A 15,918-nucleotide genomic window follows, 5' to 3' on the forward strand; every position below is an offset into this window, starting at 1 on the left:
TATTAAGTTGTTTTTAATAATGAAAAGCGAATACAAATTTAAATATACGTACTATTCAAGCAAAATAATTCTGAGTAAGTCAAGTTATTAGAATTTTCCCCTGGGTTCTTCGCTCCTGTATCTCCAGCGCCTAGCCTACGGCCTGGACTTGCCAATCTTTGTTGAATGAAGTAATTCAAGTCAGAAAGTTGTAGATCCTTTATTAATTTGAAGTGATCGCTTCGTTGGTTGATGTGATTTTCGCAGAGGCCTCTGTGGCATTTGCCTTGTAGCAGGCAACACTGTAACTGATGGTTCTGCTATCTTTGTATTGTTTACAGGGATATTTTGCACCATTTCCCTCTGCACTTACGCTGCCAGCATCTCCTATGATTTGAACCGCCTCCCGAAGCTAATTTATAGCCTGCCCAGTGACGTGGAACACGGCTACAGCTGGTCTATCTTTTGTGCCTGGTGCAGTTTAGGCTTTATTGTGGCAGCTGGAGGTCTCTGCATCGCCTATCCATTTATTAGCCGGACCAGTATTGCACATCTAAAGTCTGGCAGGGACTCCACGGTATGACTGTCCACACTCAAGTTCACTGCTCAGTGGCCCGACCACAGTGCGGACAACTCCTGAGGGGAACAGAGCGGAGTTTGCATCAGGATCCCAAGCACAAAGCGGTCTTTTACATTCCAACCTGTTGCCTGCCAGCCCTTTCTGGATGACTGACAGAAAATCATGCAAAACCTCCATACCTTTCTTAGGACAAGACGACTGTGGATTCAAGTGCTTTAATGACTATTTGTGCTTTGACTGTGAGAAATAGGGAGCAGTGCCATGGAACATTTCTAGGTTTAGAAACAAAGAGGAAATTGCAATGGGAAGCTTGGTATGGTTGCCATTTATTTCAGCAAGTTTGTGTATCACGCCTACCTGAGAGTCATTTCTAGTTGCAAAAGGATTCCTAACAAAGCAAGTATAATTTTCTTGTCATGCACCATGTTATATTTCAATACAGCATCTTCAGAACTTGTCCTACTGGTGTCTCCTGTCAGCACCCACTGTTTGTTTTTGTGGCCGTTCCGTGTCACAGGAAGATTCTTCTTCTGTTGCCTTATTTATTTTTTTAACTGAAGTCTCTTCTCCGTCTTTGTACTGGAACCAAAATCACAAGGGACACAGACCAACCGTGTAAGAGCTAATCCGTGACACTATGCAGTATTGTTTGAAGTCCTATCTGTTGTCCCCCCGCTGTCTCTTTATGTTAACTGGATTTCCCCATTAAACGACTGGCCCCTTGTTCATCTGCGTGTGCTTTCCTGTCTTCCAGCTGTGGCAACAGGTTTTCCAGCCACACAGACAGATGAGAACCTTGTTTTAATAAGACGACAATGAAGCCTTACTGATTGCTCCATCTCAATTAGGTTGGTTGTGGATGTGAGGGCGATCTGGCTGCGACATCTGTCACCCCATTGATCGCCAGGGTTGATTCGGCTGATCTGGCTGGCTAGGCGGGTGTCCCCTTCCTCCCTCACCGATCCATGTGCGTCCCTCCCGAAGCTGCGCGCTCGGTCGAAGAGGACGACCTTCCCAACTAGAGGAGAGGACCGGTCTTCGGTCAAGGGTATACGAGTAGCTGCACTCCCCTGCTAGAACCTCCAAACAAGCTCTCAAGGTCAATTAGGTTGGTTGTTGTTATTTGTCTTTTGTATGTAGCCACCACACACTTGCTATGCAAAACAGGTGTCATTTAAAAAAATTTAAAAAAAAACCTTACCGTAGTATTTTAAATTCTCCACTGCCCTCTCTCTCTCTTTTCCTTTACCATCTGCCCGACACTTAGCCAGTAATGAGGATTCAAGGTCTCCGACTTTCTCCCCAGACAACTAGGCCAGTAGGTTTCAACCTTGGCTGCCCGTCAGAATCATCTGCACCTGCTTGCTCCAGCCATCCGAAACTGGACCCCACCCCCGAGCAGCTGACCCAGAATATCTGCAGGTGGGCCTGAGCTTGAGTGTCTTGAAAAAACATCCCAGAGGATCCTGACTTGCAGCTGGGATAGAGGGCCACTGTTCCGGGCGGAAGCTGCAGTCGGTGCCCGAGCAGCTAACATTTATTTAGCTCTTCCTACGGGCCAGTAACGGGAGTGCGTTTTTTCCAGGTATGGTTTCAGACTCCGGATGCTTGCTTCCTTCCCTGGGTGAGGAGAGAGTACAACAGTTTCAGTCTTCTGTTGGGTTTCCTCATCTTAAATGGAAGGGTGGGAACCAGCTCACTTCTAAGTTTGTCCTTTTAACTCCAACACGATCCTCTATACACACTGTGGGATAAAGACGCTCTTTAAAGTAGAGGAAGATGCCAACTCATTTGGGACTCATAAAAGGATCATGGTAACCTACCCTCCTCCCCTGCCCGTGAAGCCTGACTTCCCAGTGGCGGGGCTCATATAATGTGACGCACGCCTTTCGGCTCCTGCCGCGCCTGTGGAATGACACCTGTGCGTACACTCCCTGGCAATCTCTCAGGCCTGTTTTATAAACCCGTCCGTCCCTCTGGGTAAGATCAGAGCTATATAGAAAGGGGCAATTATTTTTATTTATTACTTATGTGGGAAAATCTCAAAGCAGGAGAGCTGTTTCTTTGAAGTCTTCTTTAAAGATCCCCGTCGAAGGTGTCGAGACTCTTGAACATTTATATTCCAACCACCAAAGCAGTGTCTGAGTGCCTGACTTTTGAAGTTTCTGAAAAGCTTCCTAGGGGTTTGGAGTGAGAATGGAAAAAAGCCTCAGACTGACAGAAGGTTGAAGGGTTCACGCACCAGAAAAATTTGCCCAGAAGGGGGAAAAGTTTAGTTAGGAATCAGACGTGTTCTGGCCAGAACAAAGCCTCGCCGCCTTCCAGCCAAAGCAAGCTCAGAGCAGGAGCTGGCTGCCCAAGATTCCCTGCCTTCTATTTACCGCCAGGGAAGGGCGATCCAATGTTGCCAAATTTGAGCGCTTAGCCCCCAGTCCTTCGGTTTCTCTCTTTTCTAAAAAAATGTATTTTAAAAAATTTCCTTGGGCTTCTCTTAAGGTTATTTCCTTAATCGGCTTGTGAATGAAGCGATTGGAATGGCCGCACCACTCCTACGTGGGGCAGAATAATTTATTGAGACAATTTGTTTTTTCTCTTCCTGTTCTCTCTGTCCCACCTTTAGCCGCATGCCTGTAGCCAGAGACTAGAGAGAGAAAATGATGAGAGAAAATTTATAGCCAGCTAGTAAATTGCAACATCTTCTCTTTTTTAAACCAAGGACAGGTGGAGAGCAAACGGTTTGTTCCTTTCTTCTCTAACCAGCGAGTAAATAGCTTAAAATTACCTTGGTCAGGGAGGTAGAAAAGAGACCCATTATTGCCATGTGTACCAGGCAAACCCAGGGACAGAGGAAGTCAGCAGAATAGGCAACAACAACAATAAAAAACAATCATAACCTAACAAATCCAAGATAGAGGCAAAGCTGACCAGAGCGTGAGGCTGGTCCCTATGTGCAGTCGTTTGCTCCATCCACAGGTTGTTAAAAGCACACCTGGAAAACTGATGAAAATTGACACTCTCCCCTGGTACCTCCCCTAGGGCTCCTGACCGCAGAAGAGACAAGAAGCTTTCAGGACAGTGCAGGCGGTCTCTGGAGCGTGCCCGCACCTTCTCTTTCTTTGCATGGCCTTTCTCCTAAACTGAGCCCCCCCCACCCCCCAGCCCCCACCCCTGCCAGGCTTGCAACCAGGGAAGGAGCACGCAGTGAGTGGCAGCTTGTCTTGGGGCTTAGCCCCTGAACGTGTCTCCAAGGTCCCCTCTCTGACATTTTTAGGCAGCCAAAGCAGGCCCACCTAGGATCTCTCCTGCTGCTTTTTTTTTTATCCTAAGCCCTTCCTTTGTTTCCCTGTCCCCAGTTTTAATAAATGTACCCTCAAAATCACCAGGACTTATGTTGTGAAGTCTTTCCTGCACAAAGAACCCATACACTATAGGTCGGCCCAAGGCAGACCCACTTCAGGCCCGGTCCCATTCTGGTGACATTAGGACCTCAGAGGATGGCTGTATGGGGCATCCAGGGACCCTGGGGCTTTTGGTACAGTGGCTCTCATGTCCCAACCTGGAGTAGCAGACCAGTGGGCTGGGAGGGACCAGGCCTTGGAATACAGAGCTTCTCAGTGACAGCTAGTCTGACCCTTGGGAGGCCCAGGGACATTGGCACACCCGTGTCTGTGTTCTGAATAATAAACGAGGGCAAATGCCCCCAGTCCTACAAGACAGAGCTTTGAATAGAAAGTGAATTTACACAACAGCTGGGATTGCACACTAAAAATCATGTCCATCTGCCATATATGACAGCATTTACAAAAAAAGAGAATTTTACAATAGGCTCCACAGGCCCATGATTGTAACAACGTGGTNGCTTGCAACCAGGGAAGGAGCACGCAGTGAGTGGCACCTTGTCTTGGGGCTTAGCCCCTGAACGTGTCTCCAAGGTCCCCTCTCTGACATTTTTAGGCAGCCAAAGCAGTCCCACCTAGGATCTCTCCTGCTGCTTTTTTTTTTTATCCTAAGCCCTTCCTTTGTTTCCCTGTCCCCAGTTTTAATAAATGTACCCTCAAAATCACCGGGACTTATGTTGTGAAGTCTTTCCTGCACAAAGAACCCATACACTATAGGTCGGCCCAAGGCAGACCCACTTCAGGCCCGGTCCCATTCTGGTGACATCAGGACCTCAGAGGATGGCTGTATGGGGCATCCAGGGACCCTGGGGCTTTTGGTACAGTGGCTCTCATGTCCCAACCTGGAGTAGCAGACCAGTGGGCTGGGAGGGACCAGGCCTTGGAATACAGAGCTTCTCAGTGACAGCTAGTCTGACCCTTGGGAGGCCCAGGGACATTGGCACACCCCGTGTCTGTGTTCTGAATAATAAACGAGGGCAAATGCCCCCAGTCCTACAAGACAGAGCTTTGAATAGAAAGTGAATTTGCACAACAGCTGGGATTGCACACTAAAAATCATGTCCATCTGCCATATATGACAGCATTTACAAAAAAAGAGAATTTTACAATAGGCTCCACAGGCCCATGATTGTAACAACCTGGTTTTTATTTTGTTTGCCATGTTAGAAGTATTGCCTCCACCTGCTAGGCCGCCCTACCCTCCTTCTTTGGAGCACTGTGGACCCTTGGTAGTCAAGAGTCCAAGATGTGGGAAACTTACATAGAATGCCATTTCTCCATCTTTCAACAAATATTTACTGAATGCCTACTGTGTGCCCCACACAATTGTAGGCGCTTGGGAAACATCAAAGAAACAAAACAGACCAGAGTTTGTGCCCTTGTGAAGCTTATTCTAATAAAATGTACTAAAGCACAAGTAAAAAATTAGACACTCTTTCAAGCTCTTAATGTTTTTATAAATCCAGGATTAAAGTAATTTGATATAGCTATTAAAATACGTTTCATTTGAATCACACTGGCTGTACATTTTACTTCATATCATTCTGATTTGAATTTATCTCCAGCAACATAAAAAGTACATTAACTTGTAGTTGTTGCTGTTGCCTTTGAGAGGCTTCCCATTTGAAACTTACATCCAAGAGTGACAACGATATGCTGCACAGGAAAGCCTCAGCCGTCTGAGCTAAAGATGAAGAGGAACCTGGGATCCTGAAGACTCAGGAGGCTACAAGGTCAAAGTCCATGACCCAATGGAAGGCGGTGGGGTGCTGATGCTGCCCAGTCACTGCTCCGTCACTGCCCCCAGGGCTCTGCTCCGGCTGTCTCCTCTGCTGGGGCCCTCCCCTCCTCCTCCACCTGGCTCATCCTGACTTTCCTTTGTGACTCAGCGACAACACAACCCTCCTGGAAGCCTGCCTTGAACATGCCACACGGCTTTAACCCCTTTCCTGACTGGTTACACTGCATCCGAGTCACCCCTTCACCCCTAACTGGATCAAAGAGCCTCGTAAGGTGGAAGCTCTGTTGTTTTCATGTATTGTCCCCAGTGCTTGGCCCTGGAAAACAGTGGGTGCTCATAACGCTGTGGGACAAATAGGTGAGTTCAGAGTCACAAAGATAAATTCAACTTCCTTGGACAGAACTCACTCTCTGAGCACCAATTTTAGGGAGCTCATAAAAAATATGCAGTAGTAAAATAGGCTAAACGGAATGTGAATACGGCTTGGTGAGCAAGTGAGCCTCATTAGAATAATTAAAGGGGCTATAGCCCAAACTAACCCAGATCTCACTTGAAATGTGCTGTGAACTGAGCACCACGGAGTATTTATTTGGCGGCTTGCACAGCATTAAGTTAGTAACCCCAGTGTGGGTTTACACCTCGACTGAAAGCTTTCCCATTTATGTTCAAGTATATTTTAAATCTCTAACTGAAATTCCGAAAGGGCTGCTTCAAAAATGACTTCCTTTAAATGCAAATAGCTCTGCTGACCAAGAACGTATTAAAACTGAATTATTTGAATTTCTCCGGGCCTTGTCCTTTGACCAGAAAGAGAGGACGTTCTCGCTGCAGGGCAATCACCAAGGCTTAAAGATGCTCAGGGTGCCCCATTGCATACTGGGAACATGGCTAGCCAATATAGTTCCTCTCCATAGTCAACTGCTCTAAAATCTGTTAGCTCGTGCCTTATTGAGGCTTCCATGGAGGAAAACTAATTGGTTGGCTATCAAATAAAATCATTTTCTGTTTTTATTGCCTATTTTTTCCCATCAGCGTCTAAGTATTGTGAAATACTTCCTGCTGTGTGTAAGGACTCGGGCTGCTTGTGGGTCTCCCTCAGGCCCTCTCCTGGGGTCCCTCTGCCAACAGGAACTGAGGAGACTGAGGGGCCAGAGTGGAGAGAGCAGGGGCAGCGGAGCAGGTGAGATGGACAAGACAGCCAGCTTGCTGACGGCCGTGGGAAAGTGGGGTTTTGTTCTGGCGATGGAAAGCAGGGAAAGTGTCTAGGGAAGAAAGTCTTTAAGGAAGAAAGAACAGTCACGTGGCCTGATTTCCCCTTTAAGGATGTCAGGGTTGGACTGGATAGAGAATGGACTGGAGGGAGCCAAGAGAGGAGGCGAGGAAACCAGTTAGAAAGAGGATGTTACAGGAATCCAGGCAACACGACTGTGCCTGGACCGAGAAGGGGGAGAGGAAGCTGGAGAGAAGTGGGCGGATATATTTTTGAGATGGAATTGACAAGACCTGCTGATAAATTAGATGGAGAGATGGGGGAAGGGAAGGGCTATTATTAAGGATGACAACTAAGCAATTTTTAGAGTTAGGTTATTTACTAAGGCAATTGTGGTTCTTGTAGAAAAGAGGGGATAAAGTAACCTAAAAAATGAAAAAAAATCTCACTAAGTTTCATGGTAAGTCCAGTGTCACATAGGATAGCATTTATGCTTTACTGAGTGGAGCCCAAGATTGAAAAGCTGTCACTGAGAATATGGCCAATAACCCCAGTGCTCCTTCTCTCTAATTTTCCAACTGCTGACTCCCCCTCTTTGGTTTCTAGTCATTCTCCAGACGCTGCCTCTACTGGGGATGGCAAATAGGATTCAGTTTGAATGTGAACTTGGTCAGTTACTGGAGACTGGGAAGACTTCAGCCCAGGCGCGGGGAAAGAACATAGTGATTGTGAGTGAGTGGGAAGGGCAGATGTCACACACTGGCCACCCCAGCTTAAATCCCACTGGCTGGACTACTGGCCCGCTCTCCTTTAAACCCCAGCATGCTTTAGGGCTGGCATTGTCAGCATCCACAAAATGCACAGACCACTCCCTTCATGACCTGCTGACCTTGGATGGCCAAGGCTCTGATGAGGCCACCATGGTGAGTGTGGCTTCTGGGGATGCAGGAACTGTACTCTCAAGCTCATCAGGGGATGTTCTAAATCTACTCAGGACCCTAGAGGTACATCCCCTCACTATCTGCACAGATGTGGGGTGACAACCTCTGGGAATTCTGGTGAGTCTACAGAAGCCTTGCTATAGCAAGGGATCATGGGGGCTTTGATAGATCCTGACAAGAGGAGGCTGGGACTCATTGTGCTCCCAGAACACGATAGGGCCTGCACAATCGCAGCCAGATGTTAAGCTCATGACCTTTAGTTCTTGAATCATAAAACACCTTTTATTTTTATTCCTAAGGCTTTGCCTGTCAGGTTGACTGTGAGGCGCACACAAATACTTGTTCTGGAAACTTGGCCTGAACTAAACCTCACTCAGCTGTGGCTTCATTCCTCATAGGTAATTCACATCACATTACTTATCACACCTGTTGAAGCTGTTAGACACAGAATGCAAAAGAAATCTAGAGACCTGCAATCATTTTTGAGCTTTTCATCACTCCCTGAGCCTTGGTTTTGCATTTGTTAGTTCTAGATCCTACTGGGTGCGCAAAACAAACACACACGCACCCCCTCTCTCTCCTAAAGCACTTGATTCTAAGAGGGTGATGCTCGAGTCCCTTCCCTGTCAATTCCCGGGTCTCCTTCGTTCTTGGAAAGGTTAGATATAAATAAGTGGAAAAGAAAGCTCTGATTCTTAAGTCCTCTCCATTGATGGGAAACCAAAGGCACTGACTTGGGCTCTCCTCTGTGTCTGCTCCAAGCCATGCTCTTCACGAGTACCCCTGCTTTATGGACGGAGAACTGAGGCTCATAGCGGTTAAGTGAACCTCTCTAAGGAACTGAGTGGCAGAGCCAAGGTTTTGATTCTGGCCTTTGTTTACTCCCAAGTTGATACTCTGTCCACTTTCTCAGGTTAAAGACATGGATCACTTACCTGACACCCAGGAGAAATGCCAATGGTGCATTTTAAAACAATACTGAGCTTATTTCTCAGAATTTTGTACATCTGGGTAGGTTCACATTCCTCTTCGCTTTTCATTCTTCCCCTTGGAAGTTACCACTCTGCAGTTTTTAATCGAGCTGCTATATTTCTAAACCAGAGAACACACTGTCCTTTGTGATTCTGTAAAGAATGCCAGACCTATTTTTATCCGCACAGAACCTCTCCTTACGAGACTGGCCTTCAGGAGACCCTGAACTCGCAGTAGCCTAAAGGTATGACAGCAATTTTAATTAACTTCTTGGCACTCCCCCACCAGAGCGTTTGAACAAATTCCCATGTCACCAGGGTGGTTCAAAGATTAATATTTAAGTGGGTAGGTCCTCCTTTGTCCTGTAAGAGCATTCCCTATGGCTTTTAAAAAAATTATTAGATGAAAGCAATTACTCAGAAAAAGAGACTAGATAACTTTGTGGTTAGAGAGAGGACAAGAACTCAGAGACTCATGAATTTTAGTCCTCATTCTGTGACCGTCTGGATGTGTGGCTGTGAAAGTCATCCATCTCTTCTCGACCTCTGGGGCTGTCCACAAGCTGATGTGTTTTCCGGGGGCGTGGGCAACCACCTTCCATTTAAGGAGTCCACAAATACTTTGCACATCTCCATAAACTGTTTTCTTTCTCCAAATTGAACGTGAACTCACTTGTAAAACGTAGCAGGTAAATCACACAAACAATGTAATAAAGCTATCTGATGTTGAGTCGATCAAGGGCATCTTCCTGGTTTTTTAATTATGCATCGAGGAGAGTACTTCGTTTCATATTTTTTCTCCGAGAGGTGGGTTGCTATGCAGTGGGTTAAGACCAAAACAAAACAAAAGCTCAGGATGGGGAGGTCTGTGAAGGTTCTGATTGTCATCCCTGTGGACAATGGAGGATGCCGAGGCTGCGCATTAACCCAGGGTCTCTCGGCCCGTCTCTAGCAAGGTGTCCATCTCCCCAGCAAGTGAGCTAACTCGAGTTGGAGGCTGACAGACCTGAGTAGGCATCTGTATTCCTGCAGCCTCTGCTCTGTATGCCTCTGTTGTGACTGCTGTAAATCACCACCATGCCAGTGTGTTTCTCACATCAGATGGACTTGGGAATTGAAACTAAACTGACTGTGAAAGGTAAAGTGGGGGAGATAAAACAGGTGATCAGTGCAGCATTGATTTAAAGAATGAGCCAGTTCTTAAGCAAAGCATTTTCCAAATAAAGTAACAATTTAAAGGGTGTTTGCAGGAATGGGGAATGGTTTTCAAGAGATTGAAGTGAAGGTGTGAGAAGAAAGAGGGCGAGCTGGGGAGAGGCAGCTTAGGCGGAGAGCCACGTGGAGCCACGTGGAGTGGGACTCGTGGACTCCCTTGTCACAAACTTGTCACAACACAACACATAATTACTGCAGGAAGCCAGATAAGTGAAGACCACAATGGGTTAAGATGTGATTTAGTTCCTGCATAGTCAGGAACGGGGTCACAGGAAATGTCACACTTTTACTTAGTAACGACTGAGCAACTGGTTCTGTGCTGCACAACTCCGGGCATTCCAATGTCACCCCGGGAAAAAGGAAGAGAAAATCTTCCTTCAGGGAGTAATGGTTGAAAATGTTTTCTTTTTCCCTCTGTGACACTGGAATCCATGGATTTGGTCAAAGTGCGAGGGGACTCGCTCTAGCATCCTGAGCCTGTTCTGACCCTGTTCACTTGGTTGGCAGGTGACCGTGAGCAGTAACCTGCATTCGGTCCTTTGTTTATCTGATCTGCACTGAGCACCTAGCATGAGCCAGACATAGACTTCTTCAGTGCAGGGGGTAATTGTGAGCAAACCAACAAAGCCAGTCCCCCCAAGAGCTACCATTGCAATGCAAAAAGATAGACAATAAGCAAAGAACTGGGTGGTGATAGGGGCTGTAAAGAGAAATGAAGAGCACTCGGAGAGAAGGGTGGGAAGGGCGCGGGCGTGGCTCACCTAGAAAGGGAGACCAGGGAGGCCTGGCCAATTCGGGCGCATCTGCACAGAGAGCCCGAGCAATGCAGACGTGGAAAAATGTCGAGCAGGGAGGACAGAGGCCTGAGATGGGACTGAGCTCTGCATATTCCAGGGCCAGCGAAGGGGTGGAACGAAAGGGAGGGTGTCAGAGATGAACCTAGACGGTGATAGAGGGCCAGATCAAGACTTCGAGTTTTATTTTGAGTAAAATAGAAAGTTATTGGAAGGTTTTCAGCAGGACAGTGATACGACAAACAGAAAGACAATAATCAAAAACGTCTGGCCCAGTGAATTCCTTTCCCTTGGTTCCCTTGCTAATACTAAGGCCGGTACTGGGCATTTGGGGCCCACAGGCCCCATTGACAGAATATATGGTGAAAATGGACACTCTTCCAAGGTGAACTCAATCTCACACAGTGCAGACATCTCAAGGGCGGGAGTCACAAAAGGGCAGCTAGAGGGATGACCACTAAATAGTAGAAATAATGTGTATGAGACAGGGGGCCAGACAGGAAGGGGACCCAGAGTAATTGCTCTCATTTGTCACACCCTTGGGGAAGCAGTTCTTGCTGAAGGAACTTGATGAAAACTGACACTATTAAATGACTGTGTCATTCCAATGGCAAAATTATACTTCCAGTCTCCTGATTCTCTTAAATGAGCTCATCTGATTTAAAGTTGAGGTCTCCATGTACCTGGGTAAGTTCTCAGTTTTTCTTTAAATTCCCAACAAGTTCCTTAGTTTTTACTCTCAAATATTTTTCTGGGTTCTGTCCCTCTTCCTCAGTCAAGCTCCCTTAGAGTGGTTTCAGCTCTTGATTTCCAGAGGCCGGAAATGATCCCGTCTCTCAGAAACGTGGACTTCTGGCTGGCACCCTCCCACCCCTGGCTTCCTCTCTTTCTAGAAAGCTGTCCTGGCAGCATTTCCCATGAGACCAGATTACCAAGGAGCAGCCCCAAAGCCTGATGCATAGCAAGCACTCAGTAAATGCTTGATGGCCGAATGAGTGAAGGAGTGAATGAATGAGCGGAAGAATGAGAGAACTGAAAAGGCTACAAATACCAGGGTAAAATAGTGTTTGTGTAATACGTATAAGAATACTCACCTGAGCCCTGACCTGTGTGGTTCAGTGGGCTGGGCATGGTTCCTCAAGGTGAAGAAATGTCACTGGTTCAATTCCTGGTCCAGACGTATGCCTGGGTTGCAAGTTTGGTCACGGGTTGGGGTGTGTGTGAGAGCAATGGATTGATGTGTCTCTCTCACACTGATGTTTCTCTCCTTTTCTTTTCCCCTCCCTTCCCCTTTCTCAATAAGTGAATAAAATCTTTAAAATTTTTTTTTAAAATTACTAACCTGAGATTTCTCAGGTATCAGGATAGCTTCCGGGAAGAACTTGCACTTCACCTGATTTTATGGTTTCAGCCCAAAGGCTTGCTGCATAGCTCCTTGAACAATCTCATTTATCTAGAATCCAAGGGAGGGATTCCTCTTTAAAATCAATGTATTTTGAATCCCTGACGAGACTTACCTTTCTAGGTTATGTGGACAGGAGGTGTCTCCCCTGACGGCCGTCTCTTGCATGGCTTCCTTCTAAGTGTCCCTTTGACTCACTGTCCTTAGGTCTGCAGGCATTTGCTCCCTTCTGACAGAGCCCATTTAGTTTAGTTTGAGGCATGTTCACTGTTCTTATATGCCACACTCTGTGCCAAAGGAACGTATTATTGTAAAGTACTCCAACTATGAGACATCTTCAAATTTTGGAAAATTCTCCACAAGGTTTTTTTTTTTGTCTCATGTCTTTGATAATAAAGTGATTCCAGCAGAAACTGAAACCATGATTTGATCCTGCGAGGTATCTAAGATAATTCTTACCACTGCCCCTTATGACCTCCACGGTCATCGAAGTCAATGAGGAAACACATTTTCCTACCTGCCCTTCGCTGCCTCTTGGTTACGTACACAAAGATATCCACCCCCACATATATTTTTTCCTCCTAAAAATGTAAGTAAGGCTTAGACACTTGATGGGGGAAAAAACTATATTGTTCAAAGTCTCCAAGGGCCAAAACATTAAAAGTACTTTGGGGAGGGGGTGTGCAGCAAAGAACATAAAATTGACACCTGGGAAATAAGGCCACAGGGAAAGTGTAAAACGCAGGCCTGCGCGAAAGAAGTGCATTTTGTGCCCTTGCTTTGTGGGACAGGGTGCCCAGGTACAACCAACAGAATGGCCACCAGGTAGTTCAGCCATAAAGGGGGTTATTTGCAAATATAGTAAGATGTTCAAGAGGGCCAGAAAATTAGTTTGGGTGGCCATCCAACCAGGAGCACCTTCCAAACCCTGTGATGGGGCTATTGCCCCAGGGACCCAACGCAGCCTCTACTGGGCACCCACTCCGCAGCTTGCACCATTGACATTGGGCCCTGAGTGCTGCCCTCTGCTCCTGCTGCCCCCTAAGGTCAGATGCTTCGGCTGCCACCCTTTCGGAAAGTGGATTCCATTATGGTACCCACTTCATTAGAGGTGATCTGGTGATAGGATCTGGTAACAGGTACCCCTCCCACGCTCACGGCTCTCACTTCATTCTGAATTTGGGAGAAAGCACGCCATCTATCGGTCACTGGTTCATAGTACACCCAGCATCCTGTAGGGAGGAATTCCCTGTCTGCTGGCACAATGGAGTGTTTAAAGGGCTGTTCCACCGTCCCATAAGGCCTTCTGTTTCCGGTGATGGGGTACATGGTAAGACTAGAAATCCTACAGGTCTGTCTATTGTCTCACATCACTGTACGTCAACTCTGGTGGGAGGCATGGTTGCATGGAAATAAATGACAGTGGATAATGCAATTTGGTAAAGGTGCTGCTGGCCTGGAGAATCCAATCCTGAAAGCTTTTTCCAGTGAGGATAAATTGTTGCCCTCTCCACATGGGAAGGGCCTTCACTATAATCCCCTCCTGGGTGTGGCAAGACAACAAGTCTCCGAGTTAGTTACTCCTGCTGAAAGTTAACTGGCACTGCTCAGAAGTCCTTACTGGGCCAATGCACTCTCTCTACGCCTGAAACCCGGGCCACTTTGTCCGTGAAGCCACTGAGCAAGGGGGGCTGGGGACAGAGGAAGACACCAGGATGGCACAGACCTCCTCCACAGTGGGGACTCGTGACTGTTCCAGTGGGACACAAGTAGTCTGCGTCTCCAGTCTCAGAACTGGAGGAGTTCCCACACACTTTCTCATGGAAAACGGAGGCAGTCAGCAGAGGGCTTCCTCGGCCTGCCTCCACCACATCTGCCCACCCTCTGGCGTCTCCCACTAGGGGTCTGTTGTACAACGCACGTGTGGGTGACGGGCATTAGCGCCACTATTAGGGCTCAGTCGGCAGATGACGTCACTATCTTGTGGGGATTGGGTGGGTTCACAAGCGATTTTCCCCAGCACGTTAATATTTCATGCCGGCAGACAAGAGCAGCTGAATGCAAAGGGCAGTAGTGGAATAATCTAAATGAGTCATTGCAGGAGAACAAGGTACTTTATATGCTGCCCGTTGGCCACACTGGCCTCTTCTTGGTTCAGGGTGGCCACAGATTCTGTCTTGGAAGGGCTTATAGGACAAAGCTCAACAGCTTCTACCCTTCCTTCTTTCAGATTCTATCGAGCTGTCTTTGCCCTTTTCTTGCAAAGGTGAAATTCTTTATTTACTGATGTATTCATTTATTATATCTATGTCAAAAAAAACTATGTTAATTGGTGTTTTTGTTTGTGCGCAGGTTACAAAGTTTGATGGTTTTGGAATGGCTGGCCCCAACTTTATTTTTTCCCGTAAATGGTTATTTTCAGTGCCTACATTTGAGAGCAAAAATTTTTCAGGAGCGCATTTATCATGTTACTGCAGAAATGTCTGTATGCTGCCTTCCCACGTGTAACCATGGAGACATTATTCACGCTCTTATCGGAAGCTAATTCTTCCACGTGTGTACTGCCTTCATCCCCCCATTCAAGGGCACTGCTCCTGCGTTCATACTCTTTTTTCTGCTTCATCAGTTTTTGTGTCTTTCCTGATACATTCTCATCAACATAAAAAAATGCTGCTACTTGTCCCACCTAAAAAAATTCATTCTCTGGATTCCACACGGCCTACCAACATACTACCTCCATCCTTTGCTCCCTTTTTTAGCAAAACTAGTCGAATGCGTTATCTATACTCCTCCAGCTCTTCTCCTGTTTTCTTAGCTGCCCAATGTGGTCTGGTTTTGCTTCTTCTCCACTCCCCCAAACCCCACTGTTAGGTTCACCAATGACCCTCATGGCTACAGTGAGTGGTCAGTTTCCAGTCCTCACCCGACTTGGCCAGTGAGCAGCGTGGGTGATAGGTCATCGCTCGCTCCCATAGCCTTTGCCCACTTGCCTTCCAGACGGCCCTGTCCCTTTCCTCCTGCCTCACTCGTTCCTTCTCAGGGTCCCTGACAGGTTCCTCCTCTTCTTCCTCCGTCTTAGTGTTGGAGGAGCCAAGGGCTCAGCCCTGTTCCTCTTCCTTCCTCTCCCCCACACTGTCCTCGGTGATCCCATCCAGTCTCATGGCACCTATAGGCTGAAAATCCCCAAACTTGTATCTCCGGAGCAGACCTTTTTTTAAAACTGCATCCTCATGTATTCAGTTGCCTACTCACATCTCTACTTGGTGTCATACACATACATCTCTCATAGGTCTAAAATTGAACTTCTGACATTTCCCACCCAACCTGCCCTGCTCGTGGCCTTTCCGCTCTCATTTGGTGGAAACTCCATTCCTCTGGGTGTTTGACCAAAATTTGCAGTCATTCCTGTCTCTTGTCCATCTATCACACCATACACACATCAAACACATCAGCGGAATCTGCTGGTTCTACCTTGAAAATACACCTGGAATCCAGCTGCCTCTTATACCTTTATTGTTATCCCCCTGTGGCAAGCTACCATATTCTCTTGCCTGGATTATTGCAAAAAACCTCTCCAACTGGTCTCTCTCCTTCTACAATCAATTCAGCAGTCATAGTGATCCGGTAAAATGTGTGTTGGATTGCCACCTGTTCAAAACTCTCCAGTGGCTTTGAGTCAAAGTCAAA

The 15,918-nt window shown here is 46.9% G+C and overlaps 1 protein-coding gene across 3 annotated transcripts in view; it reads left to right on the top strand.

The window, feature by feature from the left end:
* Positions 1–1,285, top strand: part of TMEM178A (transmembrane protein 178A) — a 45,928-nt gene extending 44,643 nt beyond the window's left edge. For all 3 annotated transcript variants that reach the window (XM_037066770.1, XM_037066772.1, XM_037066773.1), the window contains one exon: positions 321–1,285. In XM_037066770.1, coding sequence (XP_036922665.1) covers positions 321–562 — 242 coding nt within the window. In that variant the 3' untranslated portion in view covers positions 563–1,285. The remainder of the gene's footprint in view (positions 1–320) is intronic.
* Positions 1,286–15,918: the final 14,633 nt, after the last annotated feature.

This window comes from Sturnira hondurensis, unplaced genomic scaffold (genome assembly GCF_014824575.4).
Source record: "Sturnira hondurensis isolate 20B ecotype Veracruz unplaced genomic scaffold, ASM1482457v3 Scaffold0016663, whole genome shotgun sequence".
In the NCBI taxonomy this organism is placed as follows: Eukaryota; Metazoa; Chordata; class Mammalia; order Chiroptera; family Phyllostomidae; genus Sturnira; species Sturnira hondurensis.